The sequence below is a fragment of the Oncorhynchus kisutch genome, linkage group LG8 (assembly GCF_002021735.2).
Source record: "Oncorhynchus kisutch isolate 150728-3 linkage group LG8, Okis_V2, whole genome shotgun sequence".
NCBI classification, from domain to species: Eukaryota; Metazoa; Chordata; class Actinopteri; order Salmoniformes; family Salmonidae; genus Oncorhynchus; species Oncorhynchus kisutch.
In genome coordinates, this window is record NC_034181.2 from 73306657 (window position 1) to 73329221 (window position 22565).

The 22565-nt window shown below is 42.8% G+C and overlaps 2 protein-coding genes across 6 annotated transcripts in view; both read right to left on the reverse strand.

Annotated features, from left to right (window-relative positions):
* LOC109895328 (SIN3-HDAC complex-associated factor-like) overlaps nucleotides 1-4800 on the reverse strand; it is a 5349-nt gene extending 549 nt beyond the window's left edge. The window contains exons 1-6 of one of the 2 annotated variants that reach the window (XM_020488944.2): nucleotides 4490-4800; nucleotides 3134-3278; nucleotides 2677-2776; nucleotides 2450-2564; nucleotides 2100-2244; nucleotides 1-1954 (exon numbers count right to left, since the gene is read on the reverse strand). The exon at nucleotides 1-1954 is cut by the window's left edge and continues 549 nt beyond it. In XM_020488944.2, coding sequence (XP_020344533.1) covers nucleotides 1762-1954; nucleotides 2100-2244; nucleotides 2450-2564; nucleotides 2677-2776; nucleotides 3134-3261 — 681 coding nt within the window. In that variant the 5' untranslated portion in view covers nucleotides 3262-3278; nucleotides 4490-4800 and the 3' untranslated portion in view covers nucleotides 1-1761. Of the gene's footprint in view, nucleotides 1955-2099; nucleotides 2245-2449; nucleotides 2565-2676; nucleotides 2777-3133; nucleotides 3279-4223; nucleotides 4363-4489 lie in introns of those variants that run through there. The other variant, XM_020488945.2, reaches the window with a different exon arrangement.
* A 212-nt stretch (nucleotides 4801-5012) lies between these two features.
* LOC109895216 (DENN domain-containing protein 5A-like) overlaps nucleotides 5013-22565 on the reverse strand; it is a 46338-nt gene continuing 28785 nt past the window's right edge. For all 4 annotated transcript variants that reach the window (XM_031831165.1, XM_031831164.1, XM_031831167.1 and 1 more), the window contains 13 exons: nucleotides 21541-21672; nucleotides 21127-21279; nucleotides 20912-20999; nucleotides 20740-20824; nucleotides 10578-10706; nucleotides 9940-10061; nucleotides 9445-9590; nucleotides 9220-9338; nucleotides 8922-9103; nucleotides 8470-8552; nucleotides 8113-8236; nucleotides 7825-7993; nucleotides 5013-6589 (listed from right to left, as the gene is read on the reverse strand). In XM_031831165.1, coding sequence (XP_031687025.1) covers nucleotides 6406-6589; nucleotides 7825-7993; nucleotides 8113-8236; nucleotides 8470-8552; nucleotides 8922-9103; nucleotides 9220-9338; nucleotides 9445-9590; nucleotides 9940-10061; nucleotides 10578-10706; nucleotides 20740-20824; nucleotides 20912-20999; nucleotides 21127-21279; nucleotides 21541-21672 — 1716 coding nt within the window. In that variant the 3' untranslated portion in view covers nucleotides 5013-6405. The remainder of the gene's footprint in view (nucleotides 6590-7824; nucleotides 7994-8112; nucleotides 8237-8469; nucleotides 8553-8921; nucleotides 9104-9219; nucleotides 9339-9444; nucleotides 9591-9939; nucleotides 10062-10577; nucleotides 10707-20739; nucleotides 20825-20911; nucleotides 21000-21126; nucleotides 21280-21540; nucleotides 21673-22565) is intronic.

The following is a 22565-nucleotide window of genomic DNA, read 5'->3' on the forward strand; positions in this document are numbered from 1 at the left end:
CCACTGATATCAGTGTCAAGCTATATAATGTTTGGCATGACAATGAGTAACAAGAAGTTGGCATGACAGAACAGACAGACTGGCACTCAGGCTACCGGTCTGCATGTCTGACAACAAACTGAAAATAGTTCACGCCACTTACTGCAAAACTGTGCATTATTTAAGAGGTACACACCTGATTGGTTTGACTCGACCACCGACCAGAAATGTATAGAAAACGAACCAGAAACGTATGTTGTCGCTCGAGGTAAAGCCGCATTATAATTCTGAAATATCGATTTAAAACAATGAAACGCAGAAAAAACAATTTTGCTACGAAGCGGAGATGGACTTACAAATGTTGCTCCTTTAACATTTTGGTAATTTCTCACATTCAAAATGTCTGCATAGTCTCAGCTTTGATTTGCTTCTGTAAAATATAAAATACACGTTCAATAACAGAATAACAAGATGCCAACAAACACAGAACATTAATAGTGTATGTATTGCTTTAGCCTTCAAATCATAGGACAAAGATATGGGTGGTATTCAGCAGGCACAAACTGTGTTACTGCCGGAAGTTGTCCAACACCACACTGCTAATTTTCATAATTGGTTGCTAAAGCTTTAATGCATTGTACCTTACCAAACACAACCCCCTGAAGTGTTGTGACAAACTTGGGGATTAGGCTAGCCACTTATTGACCAATGAATAAGTTACAAGTGATGCCATAAAATAATGCCTCAATCTAAATATTTCCACATCTGTACACATTTAGTGGTTTGTTTAAAAAGATGCATTGTAATTTAAAATAGTTCTCATAGCCAAAACACTCACAAGTGTATATACAAGAACACTTCAACATATGGTTATAAAAATGTGCATTTTCAGCTCATGGAAGACTATAAATAAATAATTGCTGGTTTTCATTCCAAGACAAAGATGAGTTCGGCATGCTTGGTCGAACTCAATCTATCATGATTCACTTGCATGAAATTGCTGGAAAAGCAATAGATACGCTCATGGTACGGAGTGTTAACACATCTGACAACATACAATACTACTCAGTGCTTTCCAAACCATGCATGTGTGGGAAAGTGTGATAACACATGCATGTATACATTTAAAAAGGCCATTCATAATGTATAAATTCACTGAAGACCCCTAAATACTCTTAGCCCATAACCCTTTATATATTAAGATGCTATAAATCGAATTAAATCTGCTTGAGTGTCAGGGGAAAACAAGTACAAGACTTAAAATGTCCATTCCATCAATGCAAATAAGCTGGTTTTAGAAATCTAGCTGGTGGAGTCTTGCATATCAGTACAAGAATACTTCATTGCCAATTAGACAGCAGTAAAAATTTAAAAAACACGTCTGGATGCTGGCAAAAATAACATAATATATACAAATGCTGGTAACCGTAACACAGAAAATACGCTTTAAATGTTGCAAACCAAATTAATCAGACCTGAATAGTGTGCCCTTCAAGGCCAAATAGAATTCGGCCTCATCCTATAAATAGTACAACTAATGCATTTATAAAAACATTTTTTTTTGGTTCTTTTTAGTTCTTTAAAAAAAAGAAAGACAAGAAAATTAATTATATGTTAAAAAAAATTACAAATACACATATCAAAGCAAAAATAGGAAAATCATTTAGCCATCTAAATGCACAGTGAACTAATAGGGAATGGTTTTGGGGGGGGGGGGGTAGTCTGCCACTGGAGACAACTTGTAGGGTGTCATGGTCACCCCAAGAGGGTGCTCAAGAGCCATCACCAGTCCTCTTTCAGGGCCTCTGGTAGCGGGAGAGGCGGGGGGTGAATGGCGGGAAGGGGAAGGTGCGTGTCCTGCATGGGAATCAATGTCTCCTGCTTCTTGGAGCTGCAGCAGGGCTTGAAGAGACGCGGGTCAATCATCACCTCACCAAAACGCCCTTTGTACACAATCCCACAGCACACCTTTTGCCTACAGGGAAGAGGATGAAGTATCCATTCAATAGTTTGTCCAAAAAGCAAATCATTTCTGCAGAATTGTCCCAGATAAATTACAGTACTAAATGAAATTGAGATTTTCCAGACAGACTTCAATTTCATATACTTTATTGAGATACCTTTTCCAGTAAGAACGGTCCAGGAAGGAAAAGACAGAAGGAGTGGGGCGCCTCTGTTTGGACTCAATATCTGAGCCGTCATCTGACTCGTAGCTGGGGGACTGGGATGGAGACATGCTGGAGGTTGTGCTGTGGGCATCCGAGTCTGAAAGGACAAACAGGACCATTTGTGGCGGCATTCTCTCATGGTACATGACTTAGAGGCAACATCTGCATGTCTACCTGGATCCTCCAAGTAGGGCCTAGTGACTAAAGTGAAACAAAGACTTACGCAGTATAACTCAGTGGTTTAAAAATGTTGACGGTGTAGATAATATTCTATAATTTTGTTGATTTAACAAGTGACCTACTTTGTCTTTTGAATTTGTGAAGCCTCTTCAGTTTGTTTTTCTTCTTCCCATCACTGTTCTTCATCTTCTTGGGTTTGGTTAGCTTGAAGCCAGGCCCAGCTCTTGCATCCACAACCTAATGTCATATACCAGTAATACATGTCAATCACTCAACTTCCACACAGCATCAATTACATGAAAAATCACAGTGAATCCTCATTGAACTAAAATAACAAGTTGGTGCATACATGGTTCCAGTTCTTCTTAGAGCCTTTTGGCAGTTTTTTCCATCTTTTTACTAACAGCACACAGGCATTGCAGATGTCTCCCACACGATCCTCTGACAACCTTGATAAATAATCAAGAAAATGAAAACACCTCAAGCAAATCAGTAAACATCTTTAAATAACAGACAGAACCTTAACTTATATATGAAATCATATTCTGAAGCACTGCAAAGTTAACATCGTTGTTCTTCAGACAGCAAAACAATCTAAATCAGGCCTAGTAACTTTCAATCTATTGACCATCACTCGTTTAACCTTGTATGGCATACAATCACTGGGACAAAAACTGGTGCAAACTCTGCACTAACATGAATTAGAATATACAACACAGAAATAAAAGTGGAGTGTTTAATACTCCATAAAAAAATAAGAATTTGATGAATGCAATGTTATCATGTCATTAAGACTTAAAGCATACCCAAAACATAGCCTGAAGGTTTCTTCATATCTGCTGCTGTCAGTAAAGCGTGAACTGGAGGACTTGGTCTTGCAAATGCAACATCCTTCATGGCTGCGATATATCTTAGACTTGTGAAAACCAAACATGATGATCAATGGGAACCCTACAGAGAAATAACAAATAGATTACCAAAGGATGCCATCCATTGAATGCAGAATAGTAATAGCACTGTAACATTACTGCTGTAATGCTTTCCCCTGGTGGAAAGGGGCGGGTCACTACATGTGGTCAAAACATTGAGTTAGTTCCATTTAGAAGCCGTATTCTACAATTTTAGCTATCCATGATAGCTTGTCTCCATGCGAAGTTCTCATATTTATTGACGATTAACCTATTTTAACTACACAAAATTTGCTATACGAAGTACACACAAAAAAAACTTTCCTTTCTGCATTTAGATACGCCTTTTATCAATCCTGCAAGCTATTATACCGATTAATGACTATCACTTAGCCAACGTCCCCGTTATTATGCACACACAATTAACGTTATAGGCAACGACTCCCATCGCGCTTTTTTGTTTCCTGACTGGAGGGACAAAGCTCGCGGGACAGGAACCAAATTATGAAATTGGTTGAATGTGTGCTCAAAAAAAACAACTAAATCTAGCCAACTTTTGCAAGCTAGCTATTCCATTTAGTAGATTACAATACACCAACGGTACATTGCCACTTGCAAGCAATCCACTAAAATAGAATGGCAGCATCTGGCAATCGCTAGTAATGACGCCATCGTTAGCTAACTTGGCTACTACAAATACTCGACAAATTACAACAGTGGGTCGTTGGTAATAAATGAACTATGCTTTTCGTGCTGCAATTTTGATCGTTTCTGTGTTTAGAACTGATATGTTTTTGTCGGGAAAGTGATTCTCAGTTACTTGGGGAATCCGAAACAAAAAGCGGGGAAGGAAAACTCCTTCCAGTGAAGAAACAAAAAGCGGACGAACAGTCATTTAAAAAAATGCGGCACAAAAAAAGTGAATTGAGCAACACTGGCTTGTCTTATAATTTCAAATGAAATTGTTGTTGGAAGATTTAAAACGCACAATAATTTATATCGTTTCCTTCCCTTTAAATTCAAACATTCGCCCGCTGAGAGCGCCAAATAGCAATCTGACTATTGTTGTTAGCTAGCCTGCTAACGTTAGCTAGCTACCACGCCACGCTCCATATCCATGCTCTCCCATTGTTACAATGACCCCCGTGCAGATATAGTTCGCACGCGACAGACTAAAATTAAATGTAAGAGCTGTAAAACATTAGCGTTCACGTTAATTTCTAAAACGTAAAGGGTAAATAACAGTAGACTTACCGAACAAAAACTTTGAATCTTCGCCGTTGTCTTTTTACACACTGCGCATGCCTTACTACTACTACTGCATACAGCTGGGTATTAGAATGACATTAGCATAAAAAAAAATGATAATAAAGCGTTCCATCGTAGAAACACCATATTAGGAGTGTAACGTGTCCGTTTGAACAGAAGTAGTTCAGCCAATTGGAGCACACTATGCATGGTATTTAACAATATGGGATTCTGGTTGTAGTAGTGAATATGGAAATGATTTCCGTCTAATCCTATGTATTCAACACCTCACTAGACTCCATGTCCCAGCAAGCATCGTATCAGCAACGTATGAATGGACAAGAAAAACAAGTATTTGAAATGGCGCGAATGAGTTTGTTTACATTTTAAAACTAGCATTTGTTGTTGTTACAAGTGTTGTTATCAGTGTTTGATTTCTCTGCTTGGTAAAGTTCAATAACCATATAACAATTTATAGTGACACCATTCCAGTCAGTTATAATCCTTCAATAAAAATACAATAAACATATCCATTACTGCATTTCTGTAATTTTATTCTTTATTTATTTTTTTACACTGTACACATTTCCTCACTTAGTAAACACTACATTATACGGCTATGTCAAATGTACAACAGTATTGAAAAACAAAAATATATCTCCCAAGATGCTCATGTCGATTGTACATGGAATAGTACAACCAACACAATCCAGACATTGGCACAGGAAAGACATCCTTCACACCTACTTCTATCAAACTGCTATTGTTATTCATCATCCTATGCTGCACAGTAAGAAAAATGGAGGAGGTCCAATGATTCTCATCTAGATCTTGGGTTGATTTTTTTTGTGTGATGTGGATTATATTGCATAGCAGAAACGCCAACAGTTCAGATGAGAATCGTTTGCTCTATTTTGAATCTGGCCTTTTATAGCAACCATATGTACCACACATTATTAATTTAACTGGCAATCAGCTCATACAATTTTCACTACTGAACAGACATGATGTTGTAAACCTGCCAGGAATGGGCAGAACAGGTGAGGAATAATGAGAAGTTGTTGGAAAGAAGGATGCACTGGTTAGAGGTATTTACACAAAGGCTGTCATTTTATAAATGACTCACTTTCTACCAAGCCATGGTTATGATGAGTACTGTACTGTTGAAGAGTTGTGTGTCAAGTGTGAAGCACTGACATGGCCGTATAGTGATACCTCTCCAACTGAATACATATTGTGAATCACTAGCATACGCTACATTATCTTATTCAGGAGCCTCTTCTTAGGCCAAGTTATCCATATAAAATAGTTGCATCCTATGGTACTTCCAGTGTGGTTGATCCAAACGTACACACTGTCATATTGATGTAGGTAAATCAGTTTCCCACCCTACACAAACATCTATACCATGTCATATTCATACTTATAAAACATACTTCTACATCATTTGCTTCAAGCTCTGCATTCTGACAGTTAGAATTAGAACAGAGCAAGCAACTTGACAGACATATCAAAATAATACTGTTCTTCTCCGAAAATATATTAACCGTTTTTGTTCCTTGTTTTCCTTTTTAGAATATAGCCATTGTCAGCAGTTCACAATAACAATGAAAATATTTAGCTTTCAATAAAGTAGTATACAACAGGTGGGTTATCTTCTTCAACAAAGTGAAAGTCATGGATCGTAATAGAAAACATATTCTTAACGTCTAACAGCAACATTATTAAGGATAAAAATAACAACACATTTTGAAAGGCTCATTACACTTTATATATGGCAAATGTAACAGTAGCTTTAATATAAGCCAGAAATCGTCCCTTAATTGTTCAAGTCTCTTTCTGCATAAAAAGGTTAAATTGTTCTTTAGTGGTCCCTAACAGTCTTCCTTAGTCAGGTCCAATTGGTGTGAACGAAGGAGGGCCTAGATACCGATCCCTTTGACAAGTGAAGCTTCTAGGGTAATGTTGAACTCCTGCAAAGTCTGTAGCACTCTGATCAGAGAATTTACCAATGAGCGGTCCTTTATCAGTGCTGTGTCTTCGTACATTTGCACTGTGATTGGACAGTCTACGAGGAGAGCGATCCAGTGGTGTAACAAATGGTCCCTAGGAAGAGCAGAGAGAAACAGGAAGTTTACCAGATTGACTTCAGGGAACTTTTTTAGTAAATCCTCATACCTGCTAAAAGACAGGATAGGAAGGGCTCAAGCTTGGTTATGACTGAGGCATTATTTATGTTGCATTTAGGCATGTCTGGTCTCGCTATGTGCCACTTAAAAAGATTTTTGACAAAGAACAAAGAGAAGATATTTCATTAAAGTGGCAGATGCATTTGAGCTACCAAGCCCTGTTCTGCCACAAAGGTTTGAGGGAGAAAGAGGAAGTCTGAGGTGTCATAATTAGTAGGATATATACTTGTATGTTTTGAACTAGTGTGTGGAAGCTTAAAGTGGGATTATAAACTGGGTGGTTCAAGCTCTGAATGCTGATTGGCTGACAGCAGTGGTATATCAGACCGTATACAACGGGTATGACAGAACATTTCTTTTTACTGCTCTAATTACGTCGGTAACCAGTTTATAATAGCAATAAGGCACCCCGGGAGTTTGTGGTATATGGCCAATATACCATGGCTAAGAGGTGTATCCTGAGTGGCAAAGCCGTCTAAGGCACTGCTTCTCAGTGCAAGAGATGTCACTATAGTCCCTGGTTAAAATCCAGGCTGTATCAACTCTGGCTGTGATTGGGAGTCCTATAGGGCAGTGTGCAATTGGCTCAGTGTCGTCTGGGGTAGGCCATCATTGTAAATAAGAGTTTGTTCTTAACTGATTTGCATAGTTAAATAAATAAATGTTAAATAAAATATCTGGGCACTCTGCTTTGCGTTGTGCATAAAAACAGCCCTTAGCTGTGGTATATTGGCCACAGCTAAGGGCTGTGCTTAACTATAAAAAATAGATGTACACAACCTCCCAACAGGATAGGCAGACACATAGTGTGAGGGAGAATAACTGAAACAGGAGGCGGGGAAGTTCACTGTTATAAGCTAACTTTTATTTTTTTAAGGAATTTAAACAAAATCCCCCAAATTCCAGGGCTTAAATTCCCATGGAAAATTTCCCGGAAAGTTTCTGACCCTTCGCAACCCTAGCTGCTATTAGAGAGATAATGAAAACACCTCTCTTTCAGTTGAATCGAAGATGTCTTGTAAAACATCTCAAACAATCTAATTTGCCATTTTGACCAGGACATTTAGTGCTGTACAATGAATTCCCATTCAAATGTTCCTGATGATAGTTGTTGTTCTGAGAGTGTTTGTGAGGCTACAGAGAAGATATTACCTGGCACCCAGACACACCAGCATCTGGAACTTCCCATCCTTGCCTATGTTCCTAGATGTGCTGTTGATGGCCCGCATGAATTGGCAGAAGTGGCGTACTCTGGTTTGCCAGTTCTCATCTGGAGTCACCTCCCTCTGCTCAGCACTCTCAAAGTACACTTGTGACTTTTCTATAAGGAGAAATCACAGACAAAAGACATTGATAAGAGAAACCTCATCCATTAGAATGGCACGGACGATACCGTATACTGTATATTCAGGTGTAATAGTAGTGTTTTGGAGGCTTTACCTAAGAAGTCCCAGATGAAGACATTCTTAAAGAGGCGTGGGGATTTGAAGCCATGCTGGAACACCTGCTCTAAAGCCCAGACTAGACCATACTCCCCACACAGCAGAAGGGTCAGACTGCCCCTCTATAGAAAAACAGACAGGGAAAGAAAAAGAGTGACTAATGTTGTCTCTTTTCAAAGTACCCTGGTCCAACACATCAGTTGTGTCCATATGAAAGTGTTCATTTGGAACACATGTGAGTAAAACTATGATCAGTGTTGCCTGCAGTGTACAGACAGTGTACAGGTTGAGGACCCACTGTCTCCTTCACTGTGATGAATAATAGACAATGTGGTGGGGGGGTTGTGTCTCTCACCTCCTTCTCTGGCTTGTGGAAGTGCTTCACTATCCCATTGATGGCCTCTCCCACTCCCTCTTGGATCTGACCAGTGTTCAACTCTGGATGATGGGAAAGAGTAAGAAAAAATCAGTCCATGCCAGCAGACACAAGACCCTCAAAAGTTATCTAAAGGCATGGACACACCGGTAGCATTTGCCAGCCGAGAGTACTTAGCACCTCTTAACAGTGTGCTGGCCATAATTTGCAAACCGAGAGCAAAACGATTCTACATGTAGAATCGCACAGATTTTTTTTCAGTCAAACATCCACCAGAGACCAGAGAGAGGGTGGTCCCTAAAACACACCACGGTGAGAAAACTGCAGACAAACGGGAGATCAACATTTGGTGCTGTGTGTGTAGTCCCTTGGTGAGGATTATTGGTTATTATTCATGACGATTTCTGCAGTGTATTTGAATGGTCACTCACTTGGTTTGCTGTTTGGTGAGATGGTGACGAACCTTCTCATCATTCCAGGGGACTGCTGCATGGGGGGCGTGCGACACATTCTGTCCTCATTCTCTGAGTTTGGTGTCACTAGCTCTCCCACCAGGACCCTCTCCAGACTGCCATCGTCCACCCCCTTCCCCAGCCACCGGCCACACGGGAACCTACGCACACACACAACAATATAACAGTTAGCCAAAGCTTCAACAGGGTCTTTCTTGTGAATAAATGCTACTGAAATCTCTAGCATAAGGCAGCTGCTACCAAATATATCACTCACTTGTAAGCATGACCTGTGATCTCATTCCGGACCATAACATACTCCACAAGCCACTTGGCGTAAAGACCTGAGTTATCATGGCCCATCTGCACTGTGGTCAGCTTGCCCAGGTTCTGGCACTGCGATAGCGAGAGAAGGCAAAGGGCAAAAGTCATGTTAAGGTGAATATATATTGATATTATTATCAAAATACCAGGAATATTCAATCTTGAGGGGAGCACCAACCTCAAAGGTGATCTCCTGAGTGTGCTTGGGGATCTGGAGAACCCCAGTCTCAGCCAGCTCCCCAGACACACACACCCAGGGGTTGGCTGTGAACATGGAGCCTCCTAGTTTCTTACTGGGAATCACCAGCACATGGTATGGGATCACTGTGGGACAGAGAAGAGAGGGAAACCTGAAATCACTCAGTCAAGTACAATATGGTAGCAGGTAGCCTAGTGGTTCGAGCATTGGGCCAGAAACCAAAAGGTTGCTAGATCAAATCCCTGAGCTGACAAGGTAAAAATCTGTTGTTCTGCCCCTGAATAAGGCAGTTAACCCACTGTTCCTAGGTTGTCATTATAAATAAGAATTTGTTCTTAACTGACTTGCCTAGTTAAATAAAATGGTCACAAGAGCTACCTCTGTCTTCAATATGTTTCTCAGTAAGCATCTCAAATTCAGGAAATTGGTTTAGCCAGGAAATAAGTCTTATTATTCTAATTTACTGGCACTCACTGATGGTTGTGAAGACATTGGTGAAACAGAAGTAGTCCACAGCGTTGAAGGAGAGGAGGTGGTACAGGAACTGCTCTTTCTCATCGTCACAGCGCAGAAAAGCATAACGCTTGTATAGTTTCCTGCAAAAGAAACAAAAAAATTCACCAAAACAAATCAGTTTAGCATTTCATATGATGTAATGATTATAGATTGAACAATAACAGTCTGAAGCCTAAAAGGCTGAATCAGTAGCTGATGAATGTGTTTTCCTTGATAAACAACTGGAGAATGGTAATGGAACGATCACAATGCAATACCTCCATAATAAATCATGAACGTGACCCACTTCACCACCATCTCATCAATTATTTAAAAAAACATTGTAAATGTTTAATACATGATTGTACTATGATGTTTGGAACTGTCAGAAGAGCTCATGTATTATACATGCATAGTTTTCAGACATCAGGTTGATTCATGTGTGTGAGACTGAGTGGGACATTACAATAAAAACTAGTGAGGATTTATGAGGAGACTGACTGAAAGGGAATGGGGTATTATCCCAATTACTGAAGCAGAGGCTCTTACAAAAAGTACACATTTTGTGTTTAGCTTGATTTGCCAGTTGTATACTAGGTCCTTGTTGTTTTGCTCACTTTGTAAGTTCATGGTCAGACAGCAGCTTTTTGAGGTGCCTGGACAGCAGTTTCTTCTCCATGGAGAGCCTCACCCAGGCCCTGGCCTTGCCCACGTCTGTCTTGATCTCACCAATGTTCTGGATGTGTCTACCGAGGATATAGTACACAGCACAGAGGTCAGAGAAGAAAAAAACACACAAATGCACATATACACACATATACAAACAGTCATCCTTTCAGAGATGGTCTATAATGTTGTAGCATGTTTTGCATCCTTTGGCCAAGGTGAGCACAAAACCACAAACCTAATATATGATAAGATGCAAGAGAAGTGACAGTCCCTCTGAACAAGGTGATAGACCTCTGCTGTATGTTGTTTTCACCACTGTTCTAGATTCCAGAGCATGCAGGGCTGAGAGGGGGTAGCCAGCCCAGCCAGGAAGAAGCCTTGGCCAGCCCCAGACTCCCTAGTGTTTAAGCCAGCCTCCTGTCATCGCTCCCAGCCACTATCATGCCCTCCGTGTCCAGACACATTCCCTTCCACTCCACCTCTGCCAGTAAGAACTGCACTGTCTGTGCTATAAGTGCTCCCCATGCACCCCCCCCCTCTCTCATCCCTCCTTTCCCTCCCCCTCTTCCCTTACTCTCACGAATTAACCCAATTTCCTCCACTCCACTCTGTTCCCCATGGCAACAGAGCAAAATATCAACATTCACAATGAAGATTGTTATTGCATGAATGGTATAGTAAGACAAACAATGGTTATCTGCAAATCTGCAGACTAACTACAGGAATCCACCTCCTGTAGAAGAGGAATTAGATAAATGTCAAATAATAAAGAGCACAGCAAGGTAAATATGAAATGTTGATATGTAGAATGAAGCAACCTGGTCAACATTTATTGTCCATTTAAAGTACAGATACCCAAATATAATATATTTATCAATTAAAATGTGCTCCTATATCAATGTGACAATGCACAAATGAAAAGGCACCAATGGAAAATTCTGGATCCTTGGAAAGAAGACATGACATGTTTGTCTGTGCAGACGTGTGATCAGAGTAGACTTCTACAACAGACTACAGCACAGCCATGGGTAGGCCGTCATTGTAAATAAGAATTTGTTCTCAACTGACTTGCCTAGTGAAAAAAAAAAGACTATAATATAAACAGCTCCCTGAGTCAGACCACCCTCTCCCTGGCTTGGTCTGCAGGGGAATCAGGCTGGAAGTAACATGCTGTCACACAGATCAGCCCAGCTCTCTTTACCACCTCCTTCACACCACACTAGGAATGCTGTCCTGTATGACTCAACACCGCCTTCCTGTGACATCGGGTGGTGTAGGTGTCCTGGAGGGCAGGTAGTTTGCCTCCGGTGATGCGTTGTGCAGACCTCACTACCCTCTGGAGAGCCTTACGGTTGTGGGCGGAGCAGTTGCCGTACCAGGCGGTGTTACAGCCCGACAGGATGCTCTCTATTGTGCATCTGTAAAAGTTTGTGAGTGTTTTTGGTGACAATCCAAAATTCTTCAGTCTCCTGAGGTTGAAGAGGCACTGTTGTGTCTTCTACACCACTCTATCTGTGTGGGTGGACCATTTCAGTTTGTCCGTGATGTGTACGCCGAGGAACTTAAAACTTTCCATATTCTCCAATACTGTCCTATCGATGTGGACAGGGGGGTGCTCCCTCTGCTGTTTCCTGAAGTCCATGATCATCTCCTTTGTTTTGTTGACGTTGAGTGTGAGGTTATTTTCCTGACACCACACTCCAAGGGCCCTCACCTCCTCCCTGTAGCAAGGCTCGTCGTTGTTGGTTATCAAGCCTACCACTGTACCACTGTCTGCAAACTTGATGATTGAGTTGGAGGCGTGCATGGCCATGCAGTCATGGGTGAGCAGGTTGTACAGGAGAGGGCTGAGAACGCACCCTTGTGGGGCCCCAGTGTTGAGGATCAGCAGGGTGGAGATGTTGTTTCCTCCCTCACCACCTGGGGGAGGCCCGTCAGAAAGTTCAAGACCCAGTTGCACAGGGCGGGGTCATTACCCAGGGTTTCGAGCTTAATGACAAGTTTGGAGGGTACTATGGTGTTAAATGCTAGGGCAGTGTGCAGTGTGATTGCGATTGTGTCGTTTGTAGACCTATTGGGGCGGTAAGCAAATTGGAGTGGGTCTAGTGTGTCAGGTAGGGTGGAAGTGATATAATCCTTGACTAGTCTCTCAAAGCACTTCATGATGACGGAAGTGAGTGCAATGGGGCGGTAGTCATTTAGCTCAGTTACCTTAGCTTTCTTGGGAACAGGAACAATGGTGCCCCTCTTGAAGCATGTGGGAACAGCAGACTGGGATAGGGATTGATAGAATATGTTCGTAAACACACCAGCCAGCTGGTCTGCGCATGCTCTGAGGACGCGGCTCGGGATGCCGTCGGGGCCGGCAGCCTTGCGAGGGTTAACATGTTTAAATGTTTTACTCACGTTGGCCGTGGTGAAGGAGAATCCGCAGGTTTTGGTAGTGGGCCATGTCAGTGGCACTGTATTGTCCTCAAAGCGAGTAAAGAAGTTGTTTAATTTGACTGGGAGCAAGACATCGGTGGCCGCGACAGGGCTGGTTTTCTTTTTGTAATCCGTGATTGACTGTAAACCATGCCACATACGTCTCGTGTCTGAGCCGTTGAACTGTGACTCTACTTTGTCTCTATACTGACACTTAGCTTCTTTGATTTCTTTGCGGAGGGAAAAGCTACACCATTTTGTATTCAGTCATGTTTCCGGTCACCCTGCCATGATTAAAAGCAGTGGTACGCGCTTTCAGTTTTGCTCGAATGCTGCCATCAATCCACGGTTTCTGGTTGGGGAAGGTTTTAATAGTCACCGTGGGTACAACATCACCGATGTACTTGCTAATAAACTCGCTCACCAAATCAGCGTATACATCAATGTTGTTGTCTGAGGCTATCTGGAACATATCCCAGTTCACGTGATCAAAGCCATCTTGAAGAGTGGAATCCGATTGGTCGGACCAGCGTTGAACAGACCTGAGCATGGGCATTTCCTGTTTTAGTTTTTGTCTATAGGCTGGGAGCAACAAAATGGATTCGTGGTCAGATTTGCCGAAAGGAGAGCGAGGAAGGGCTTTGTATGCGTTGCGGAAGTTAGAGTAGCAATGATCCAGAATGCTGCCAGCCCGGATTGTGCATTCGATATGCTGATAAAATTTAGGGAGCCTTGTTTTCAGATTAGCTTTGTTAAAGTTCCCAGCTACAATAAATGTAGCCTCATGACATATGGCGCCGACAGAGATGGTCGCCTCGCTTCGCATTCTTAGGAAACTAGGCAGTATTTTGTTTTTTTATGTATTATTTTATGTATTATTTCTTACATTGTTACCCCATGAAATCTTAATCTTATTACATACAGCCAGGAAGAACTATTGGATATAAGAGCAACGTCAACTTACCAACATTACGACCAGGAATACGACTTTCCCGAAGCGGATCCTCTGTTTGAACCACCACCCAGGACAATGGATCGGATCCCAGTAGGCGACCCAAAACAACGGCGATAGGCACATCACTCACCGCTCCCAAGTATAGTACCCGCCAATGTCCAGTCTCTTGACAACAAGGTAGACAAATCATTGCGGAGGTGTGTTTTGCGTCATTTTGCTGTTGAAAAACAAATAATAGTCCCCCTAAGCGCAAACCAGATGGGATGGCGTAACGCTGCAGAATTATGTGGTAGCCATGCTGGTTAAGTGTGCCTTGAATTCTAAATAAATCACAGACAGTGTCACCAGCAAAGCACCCCCACATCATCACACCTCCTCCTCCATGCTTCCCGGGGGGAACCACACACGCGGAGACCGTCCGCTCACCTACTCTGCATCTCACAAACACACGGCGATTGGAACCAAAAATCTCAAAGGACAGATTTCCACCAGTCTAATGTCCATTGCTCTTGTTTCTTGGCCTAAGCAAGTCTCCCCTTCTTATTGGTATCCTTTAGTAGTGATTTATTTACAGCAATTTGACCATGAAGGCTTTGATTCCCTCCGTCTCCTCTGAACAGTTGATGTTAAGATGTGTCTGTTACTTGAACTCTGTGAAGCATTTTCTTTGTGCTGCAATTTCTGAGGCTGTTATCTCTAATGAACTTATCCTCTGCAGCAGAGGTAACTCTAGGTCTTCCTTTCTTGTGGTGGTCCTCATGAGAGCCAGTTTCATCATAGCGCTTGATGGTTTTTGCGACTGCATTTGAGGAATCTTTCAAAGTTCTTGAAATGTTCCAGATTGACTGACCTTCATGTTTTAAAGTAATGATGGACTGTAATTTCTCTTTGCTTATTTGAGCTGTTCTTGCCATAATATGGAATTGGTCTTTTACCAAATAGGGATATTGTCTGTATAACCCCCTACCTTGTTACAACACAACTGATTGGCTCAAACGTATTAAGGATAGAAATTAAATGCATTCCAGGTGACTACCTCATGAAGCTGGTTGAGAGAATGTCAAGAGTGTAGTAACTGTTTTGGTTACTACATGATTCCATATGTGATATTTCATAGTTTTGATGTCTTCACTATTATTCTACACTGTCGTAAATTGTAAAAATAAAGAAAAACCCTTGGACTTTTGACTGGTCCTGTATATATACACTGTTCAAAAACATAAAGGGAACACTAAAATAACACATCCTAGATCTGAATGAATGAAATATTTTTATTAAATACTTTTTTCTTTACATAGTTGAATGTGCTGACAACAAAATCACACAAAAACTATCAATGGAAATCAAATTTATCAACCCATGGAGGTCTGGATTTGGAGGTACACTCAAAATTAAAATGGAAAACCACACTACAGGCTGATCCAACTTTGATGTAATGTCCTTAAAACAAGTCAAAATGAGGCTCAGTAGTGTGTGTGGCCTCCACGTGCCTGTATGACCTCCCTACAACGCCTGGGCATGCTCCTGATGAGGTGGCGGGTGGTCTCCTGAGGGATCTCCTCCCAGACTTGGACTAAAGCATCCGCCAACTCCTGGACAGTCTGTGGTGCAACGGGGCGTTGGTGGATGGAGCGAGACATGATGTCCCAGATGTGCTCAATTGGATTCAGGTCTGGGTAACGGGCGGGCCAGTCCATAGCATCAACGCCTTCCTCTTGCAGGAACTGCTGACACACTCCAGCCACATAAGGTCTAGCATTGTCTTGCATTAGGAGGAACACAGGGCCAACCGCACCAGCATATGGTCTCACAAGGGGTCTGAGGATCTCATCTCGGTACCTAATGGCAGTCAGGCTACCTCTGGCAAGCATATGGAGGGCTGTGCGGCCCCCCAAAGAAATGCCACCCCACACCATGACTGATCCACCGCCAAACCGGTCATGCTGGAGGATGTTGCAGGCAGCAGAACGTTCTCCACGCCATCTCCAGACTCTGTCACGTCTGTCACATGTGTTCAGTGTGAACCTGCTTTCATCTGTGAAGAGCACAGGGCGCCAGTGGCAAATTTGTCAATCTTGGTGTTCTCTGGCAAATGCCAAACGTCCTGCACGGTGTTGGGCTGTAAGCACAACCCCACCTGTGGACGTCGGGCCCTCATATCACCCTCATGGAGTCTGTTTCTGACCGTTTGAGCAGACACATGCACATTTGTGACCTGCTGGAGGTCATTTTGCAGGGCTCTGGCAGTGCTCCTCCTTGCACAAAGGCGGAGGTAGCGGTCCTGCTGCTGGGTTGTTGCCCTCCTACGGCCTCCTCCACGTCTCCTAATGTACTGGCCTGTCTCCTGGTAGCACCTCCATGCTCTGGACACTACGCTGACAGACACAGCAAACCTTCTTGCCACAGCTCGCATTGATGTGCCATCCTGGATGAACTGCACTACCTGAGCCACTTGTGTGGGTTGTAGACTCCGTCTCATGCTACCACTAGAGTGAAAGCACCGCCATCATTCAAAAGTGACCAAAACATCAGCCAGGAAGCATAGGAACTGAGAAGTGGTCTGTAGTCACCACCTGCAGAACCACTCCGTTATTGGGGGTGTCTTGCTAATTGCCAAGAATTTCCACCTGTTGTTTATTCCATTTGCACAACAGCATGTGAAATGTATTGTCAATCAGTGTTGCTTCCTAAGTGGACAGTTTGATTTCACAGAAGTGTGATTGACTTGGAGTTACATTGTGTTGTTTAAGTGTTCCCTTTATTTTTTTGAGCAGTGTATATATACTGTTTATATATATAATTGTTTTGTTGTTGTGGTTTCCTGTTTTGCATGTTATTTTGGCATTAATACGTGTCACATATCAGTTTGCAAACAATGTAAAAAACGAAATCATTGAGTTAATAAAGCTTCATACAAACATGGTCTCTTTTTTGCTTTCTTGAGTAAGGCATCTCCAAAATGCAGGTGTTTCAGTCTAGCTCAGTGCTTTCTGTGGTGGTGGTGGTGGGGCAGCCAGTGAAAAATATGGAGCATAGGGTTGGTAATGTTCTCTAGTTGTGCCGTGATTGGCTCCGTGTTCTGTCACTCATGGGGACACGGTGTCACTGCAAAATCTACAGGGAGAGCTCGAAAATTCAAGCTACATAAGAAGTGCCCATCCAAGAAGGCTCAAGTTCATTGGCCACAGATAAAATGACTTTGACTGTAGCTTTGAATGGACTGATCATGTCAACATCATACTTTCAAAATCTTAGCTAGGAAGCTAGATAAGCAGTCATCATCATGAATCACGTCGACAATCTACTGGCAAATCCTTTTCAATCCTTGTCATATGAAGAGAAATTATAGATCAAATGTAGCGGTGCTCATCGGCCATTGGACATAAACATTACACGACAAGTTGGAAATCGCAAATTCAACAATGAATTGTTTGGAAGGAATCAGTGGCTAACTGCAAGCGCTGCAAAGCAATCACTAGCCTGCTATTCAGTGGAGTGTGTGTGTGATATGTATGGGTTTCAGGGTCTCTTTTCCAAGCTTAAAAATATAAACATTCATGCTGTCAGTCCAGCATGATTTCCGCCGTGTTCAAAACAACTGGAAACTAGGAACAAGGACATCTCAGACTTCAGTATATTCAAGACAACTGGGAAATCTGAAATAAACGAGCTCCGACTGTGAAAATACGTTTTGATTGGTAATCCAACTTGGAATTCCAAGTCGGGAACTCTGGCTTCTCTTTAGAGCTTCGACCTGAAGATAACCGATGTCAACCTTGTTTTTGATTCAACCTTGTTCCCCCCCCCCCCCCCGAGTTCCCAGTTGTCTTGAAAGTACCATAAATCCAGAGAATGACAGACTTTAATGACAAAGTTTGATGACAAAATTTGCCTACAGGGACCGCTGCACCACCTTCCTGTTCAAGTGAACACAGCACATCAAGGTCAGTCCAAAAATGTATTTTATGCTGCTGCATAAATTATGTAATATGTCAGGAAGATATGTATACTGTAGCTGAGAAAGTAACACAAAGTGTATGTTGTTAAGTAAGCTGTTAGTAGCCCATGTGCCTTACCCTAAAAATTTGGTCCCTTTCCCCCTCATACTTTAGCCTACTGTTCTAACTTGGTGGTGCTCACGTAGCCTATAGCCTGTTTAAGAGAAATATAATCATTGAATATTGTAAGAGCTTTCATTGTCAGCTCATATGCCCCCTTTATTTATCCTACGGCTCTGACTTGGTTTACAGGGAGAATACTGTAAGAACAGCCCATGTTCTAAATTCTGTCGCGGTACATTTCAAAAGTGCTAGTTATATTGACTACATCCATCCTAGCTCGCTCATTAATGTCTTAATCGAAATTACAGATTGCCTCTTATCTGCTCGTCGCCCCCTTGTCTGCTGCCAGACAAGGCTCCGCTGATTGCCAGGTGTAGCAGTGGTAAGGATTCACTCCACGGTGCTGAAAAGAAAGCTCTGCTGTTGGGACAGCTTTATGTAGGCCCTAACAGTTTGTGGGCAGCGTTTTTCACCGTTATAGTGCAATTCATGTATTGTTTAGTGTTGTGTTGTGTAGTGGCTTTGCTGGCATGCATCTAAAAACATTTTGGGGAATTTGCCACCAAGATTTACATGTAAAAATCAACACTGCTGGTATAGCATTTGGACCAGACATGAGGGGCCAAACATGAAGGTCTTGAGGAATGTAGGTCAAGTCTAATCAAATAGAACACAAAGACGGAAGGCTAAGCATTGAGTACATTCATGGCCAAAAGTGTTGAGAATGACACAAATATTAATTTCCACAAAGTTTGCTGCTTCAGTGTTTTTAGATATTTTTGTCAGATACTGAAGTATAATTACAAGCATTTCATAAGTGTCAAAGGCTTTTATTGACAACTACATGAAGTTGATGGAAAGAGTCAATATTTGCAGTGATGACCCTTCTTTTTCAAGACCTCTGCAATCCGCCCTGGCATGTTGTCAATTAACTTCTGGGCCACATCCTGACTGATGGCAGCCCATTCTTGCATAATCAATGCTTGGAGTTTGTCAGAATTTGTGGGTTTTTGTTTGTCCACCCGCCTCTTGAGAATTGACCACATGTTCTCAATGTGATTAAGGTCTGGGGAGTTTCCTGGCCATGGACCCAAAATATCGATGTTTTGTTCCCCGAGCCACTTAGATATCACTTTTGCCTAATGGCAAGGTGTTCCATCATGCTGGAAAAGGCATTGTTTGTCACTAAACTGTTCCTGGATGGGGAGAAGTTGCTCTCGGAGGAGCATGTTGGTACCATTCTTTATTCATGGCTATGTTCTTAGGCAAAATTGTGAGTGAGCCCATTCCCTTGGCTGAGAAACAACCCCACACATGAATGGTCTCAGGATGCTTTACTGTTGGCATGACACAGGACTGATGGTAGAGCTCACCTTGTCTTCTCTGGACAAGCTTTTTTCCGGATGCAATCGGAAAGGGGATTCATCAGAGAAAATGACATTACCCCAGTCCTCAGCAGTCCAATCCCTGTACATTTAGCAGAATATCAGTCTGTCCTTGATGTTTTTCCTGGAGAGAAGTGGCATCTTTGATGCCCTTCTTGACACCAGGCCATCCTCCAAAAGTCTTCGCTTCACTGTGCGTGCAGATGCACTCACACCTGCCTGCTGCCATTCCTGACCAAGCTCTGTACTGGTGGTGCCCCGATCCAGCAGCTGAATCAACTTTAGGAGACGGTCCTGGCGCTGCTGGACTTTCTTGGGCGCCCTGAAGCCTTCTTCACAGCAATTGAACCGCTCTCCTTGAAGTTCTTGATGATCCGATAAATGGTTGTTTTAGGTGCAATCTTACTGGCAGCAATATCCTTGCCTGTGAAGCCCTTTTTGTGCAAAGCAATGATGACGGCACGTGTTTCCTTGCAGGTAACCATGGTTGACAGAGGAAGAACAATGATTAAAAAGCACCACCCTCCTTTTGAAGCTTCCAGTCTGTTATTCAAACTCAATCAGCATGACAGCGTGATCTCCAGCCTTGTCCTCGTCAACACTCACACCTGTGTTAACGAGAGAATCACTGACATGATGTCAGCTGGTCCTTTTGTGGCAGGGCTGAAATGCAGTGGAAATGTTTTTGGCAATTCAGTTCATTTGCATGGCAAAGAGGGACTTTGCAATTAATTGCAATTCATCTGATCACTCTTCCTAACATTCTGGAGTATATGCAAATTGCCATCATACAAACTGAGGCAGCAGACTAATCAAGTGTTTATGCCTGCTGCAAAGCTTGAGATGCATGGCTATGAGGCTGATGTCCATATTTTTCCACTACATATGGTCCTGAATCATTGATAATATTCTGTTTAGACTGAAAGTGCTTTTTGTCAGTGGGCCACAAGATGGCAGTGAAAACACTTTGAAATCATTGCATTCTGAGGAATGATCAATCAATCATTATCTCACCTTGATTCAAAATGGTTTATTTTCAAACTACGTAGAGGTACGAAGGCATACATTTGAACCACTTCTGCCACTAGAGAAGGGACAATCAACACAGGCAGAATAGTATAGTATCACTTGCAACATTCCCCTTACAACCATCCATCATTTCAAGACCATATGACTTGAAATTGATATTCACGAGGATACTTGGCAAATAGTGTATATACGGTAGGCAGAGCATCTGAAGACACTGATACTGTGGTAGACCTGGTGAATGGATGAGGAGACTCACCTCATGTCCCTGATCAGGGATACCTTGAGAGGGGGCAAGGCAGCGCCAGCGTCAGACTTGCGTCTCTCTGTGTTGTGGATGAGTCCTGATGTGGGGAGGAGAGAGAGGGATGTGGCTATGGCTTTACATCACCGTCCATTTATCACATTTCAGGATTCAACGAGTGGCTTACCTGGGGGACCCAAACCGGCTGGTGCTGCATCCGTCTTCTCTTTGCTCTCCTGATAATGGAGCAGGTGGGACCACAAGGCAGATTTACCCTGTCAGATGAAGATGGAGATGCGGGAATGAATGAATGCACATTGAATGCACCTAAATGCATATATGTGTGTTTAGTGTGTATATAAACTGTTTTTAAATAATACTTGTGTGTGTGTGTGTGCTGACCTGTTTGACCTGCAGCCCGTGGCTCCAGATCCTCTCCAGCAGGTCACAGAGGGAGGCGATAAGTGTGTTCTCCTCCACGCCTGTAATGCTGACCTCCCCATGTCCCAGCTCCACCGCCTCCCTGCCCATCTTCTCAACCAGCATGCGCTTGGTCTGGAGGGACACACACATCACCGTACAGGGAGATTACTATCTCTGGAGGCCAGATGGTTGACACTACAGGTGCTGGATCTCAATATCCAAGTAATAGTCTACTGCAACGGTCATTGACATCAGAATACTTCTGAGTGACATTGAAACTAATGGAGACTCACTGAAGGTGTCGTATTTCAATATCCATGCGATAGTCTACTGCAATAGTCTACTGCAATGGTTATTGCAATCGTAATATAGGACGACTGGTAGTTACCATACCTTATTCCTGCACTCCTTCAGCAGACCCTCCACAAACTTCCAGTTGGTCTGAGCGATGACGGAGGGGGAGAGGTTGGACAGCTTGGGCTGCCGGATGGTAGTGCCCAGGTTCCTGGCCTCCTGGATGTATTTCTGTAATGAGACAGAGAGGACAGGGTCAGACAGGACAGGGTCAGAGAGGACAGGGTCAGAGAGGACACACATGGAGTGGCCGAAGGGTAGGCTATACACCAAGGGAGAGTAATCAATCTGGCTCAATGTTCATCATCACATAAACACAGAGGGTCACACCACTCGGCAACCAACCACAGAACGTATACAGTGCATACTGTGGATAGATTTCTGGTAACTACTACAGTGAGGGATTGATCATTCCAGAGGAGGGAGAGGGAGGAACTCTGAGTCAGTTGTATAATGAGCTGAGCTGCCTGTACTGAGGTCATTTTATGATGGACGATGTGTTTCTCTCTTTTACCTTTCTGACCTTAACATCCATCCTGGGAGGCGTGTCAGCGCCATGGGTTTTCTGGGATGCTGTCAAATCAATCTAAATATTGCTTTCTTAATGTGGAGTTAAGTGCACCCTAAAGTGAAACCCTAAACCTGAGAAGAAACCCTGGAAAGTGATCTGGAGTATCAGGTAAAGCTGTGATGCTAGGAGGAGGAGGAGGGAGTGAGGACCACATGGGGGGAGGGGCCATGTGGACGTGGTGTGAGGCTCAGGCCCAACCCACTGCCAACACATACCACATCCACAGTCACAGACTTTAGACAGGGCCTGAAGGACTGCGAGAGCCAGTAGTAGTCTAGAAACAGCAGGAGCTGCAGCTCCGGGAACAGACACTCCACATGCTGGGAGCGTGTGTGTGTGAGACGGAGAGAGAGGGAGAGAGAGAGACACCAAAGAGAGAGTGTGTGAGAGAAATAGAGTAGGTAGATGTAAGGGAGACAGTAGGTGTCAGAGGGATAGAAACAGAAACAGAAAGAGAGGTTAAGTCAAGAGAAAATAATTGAGGTATAGAGAG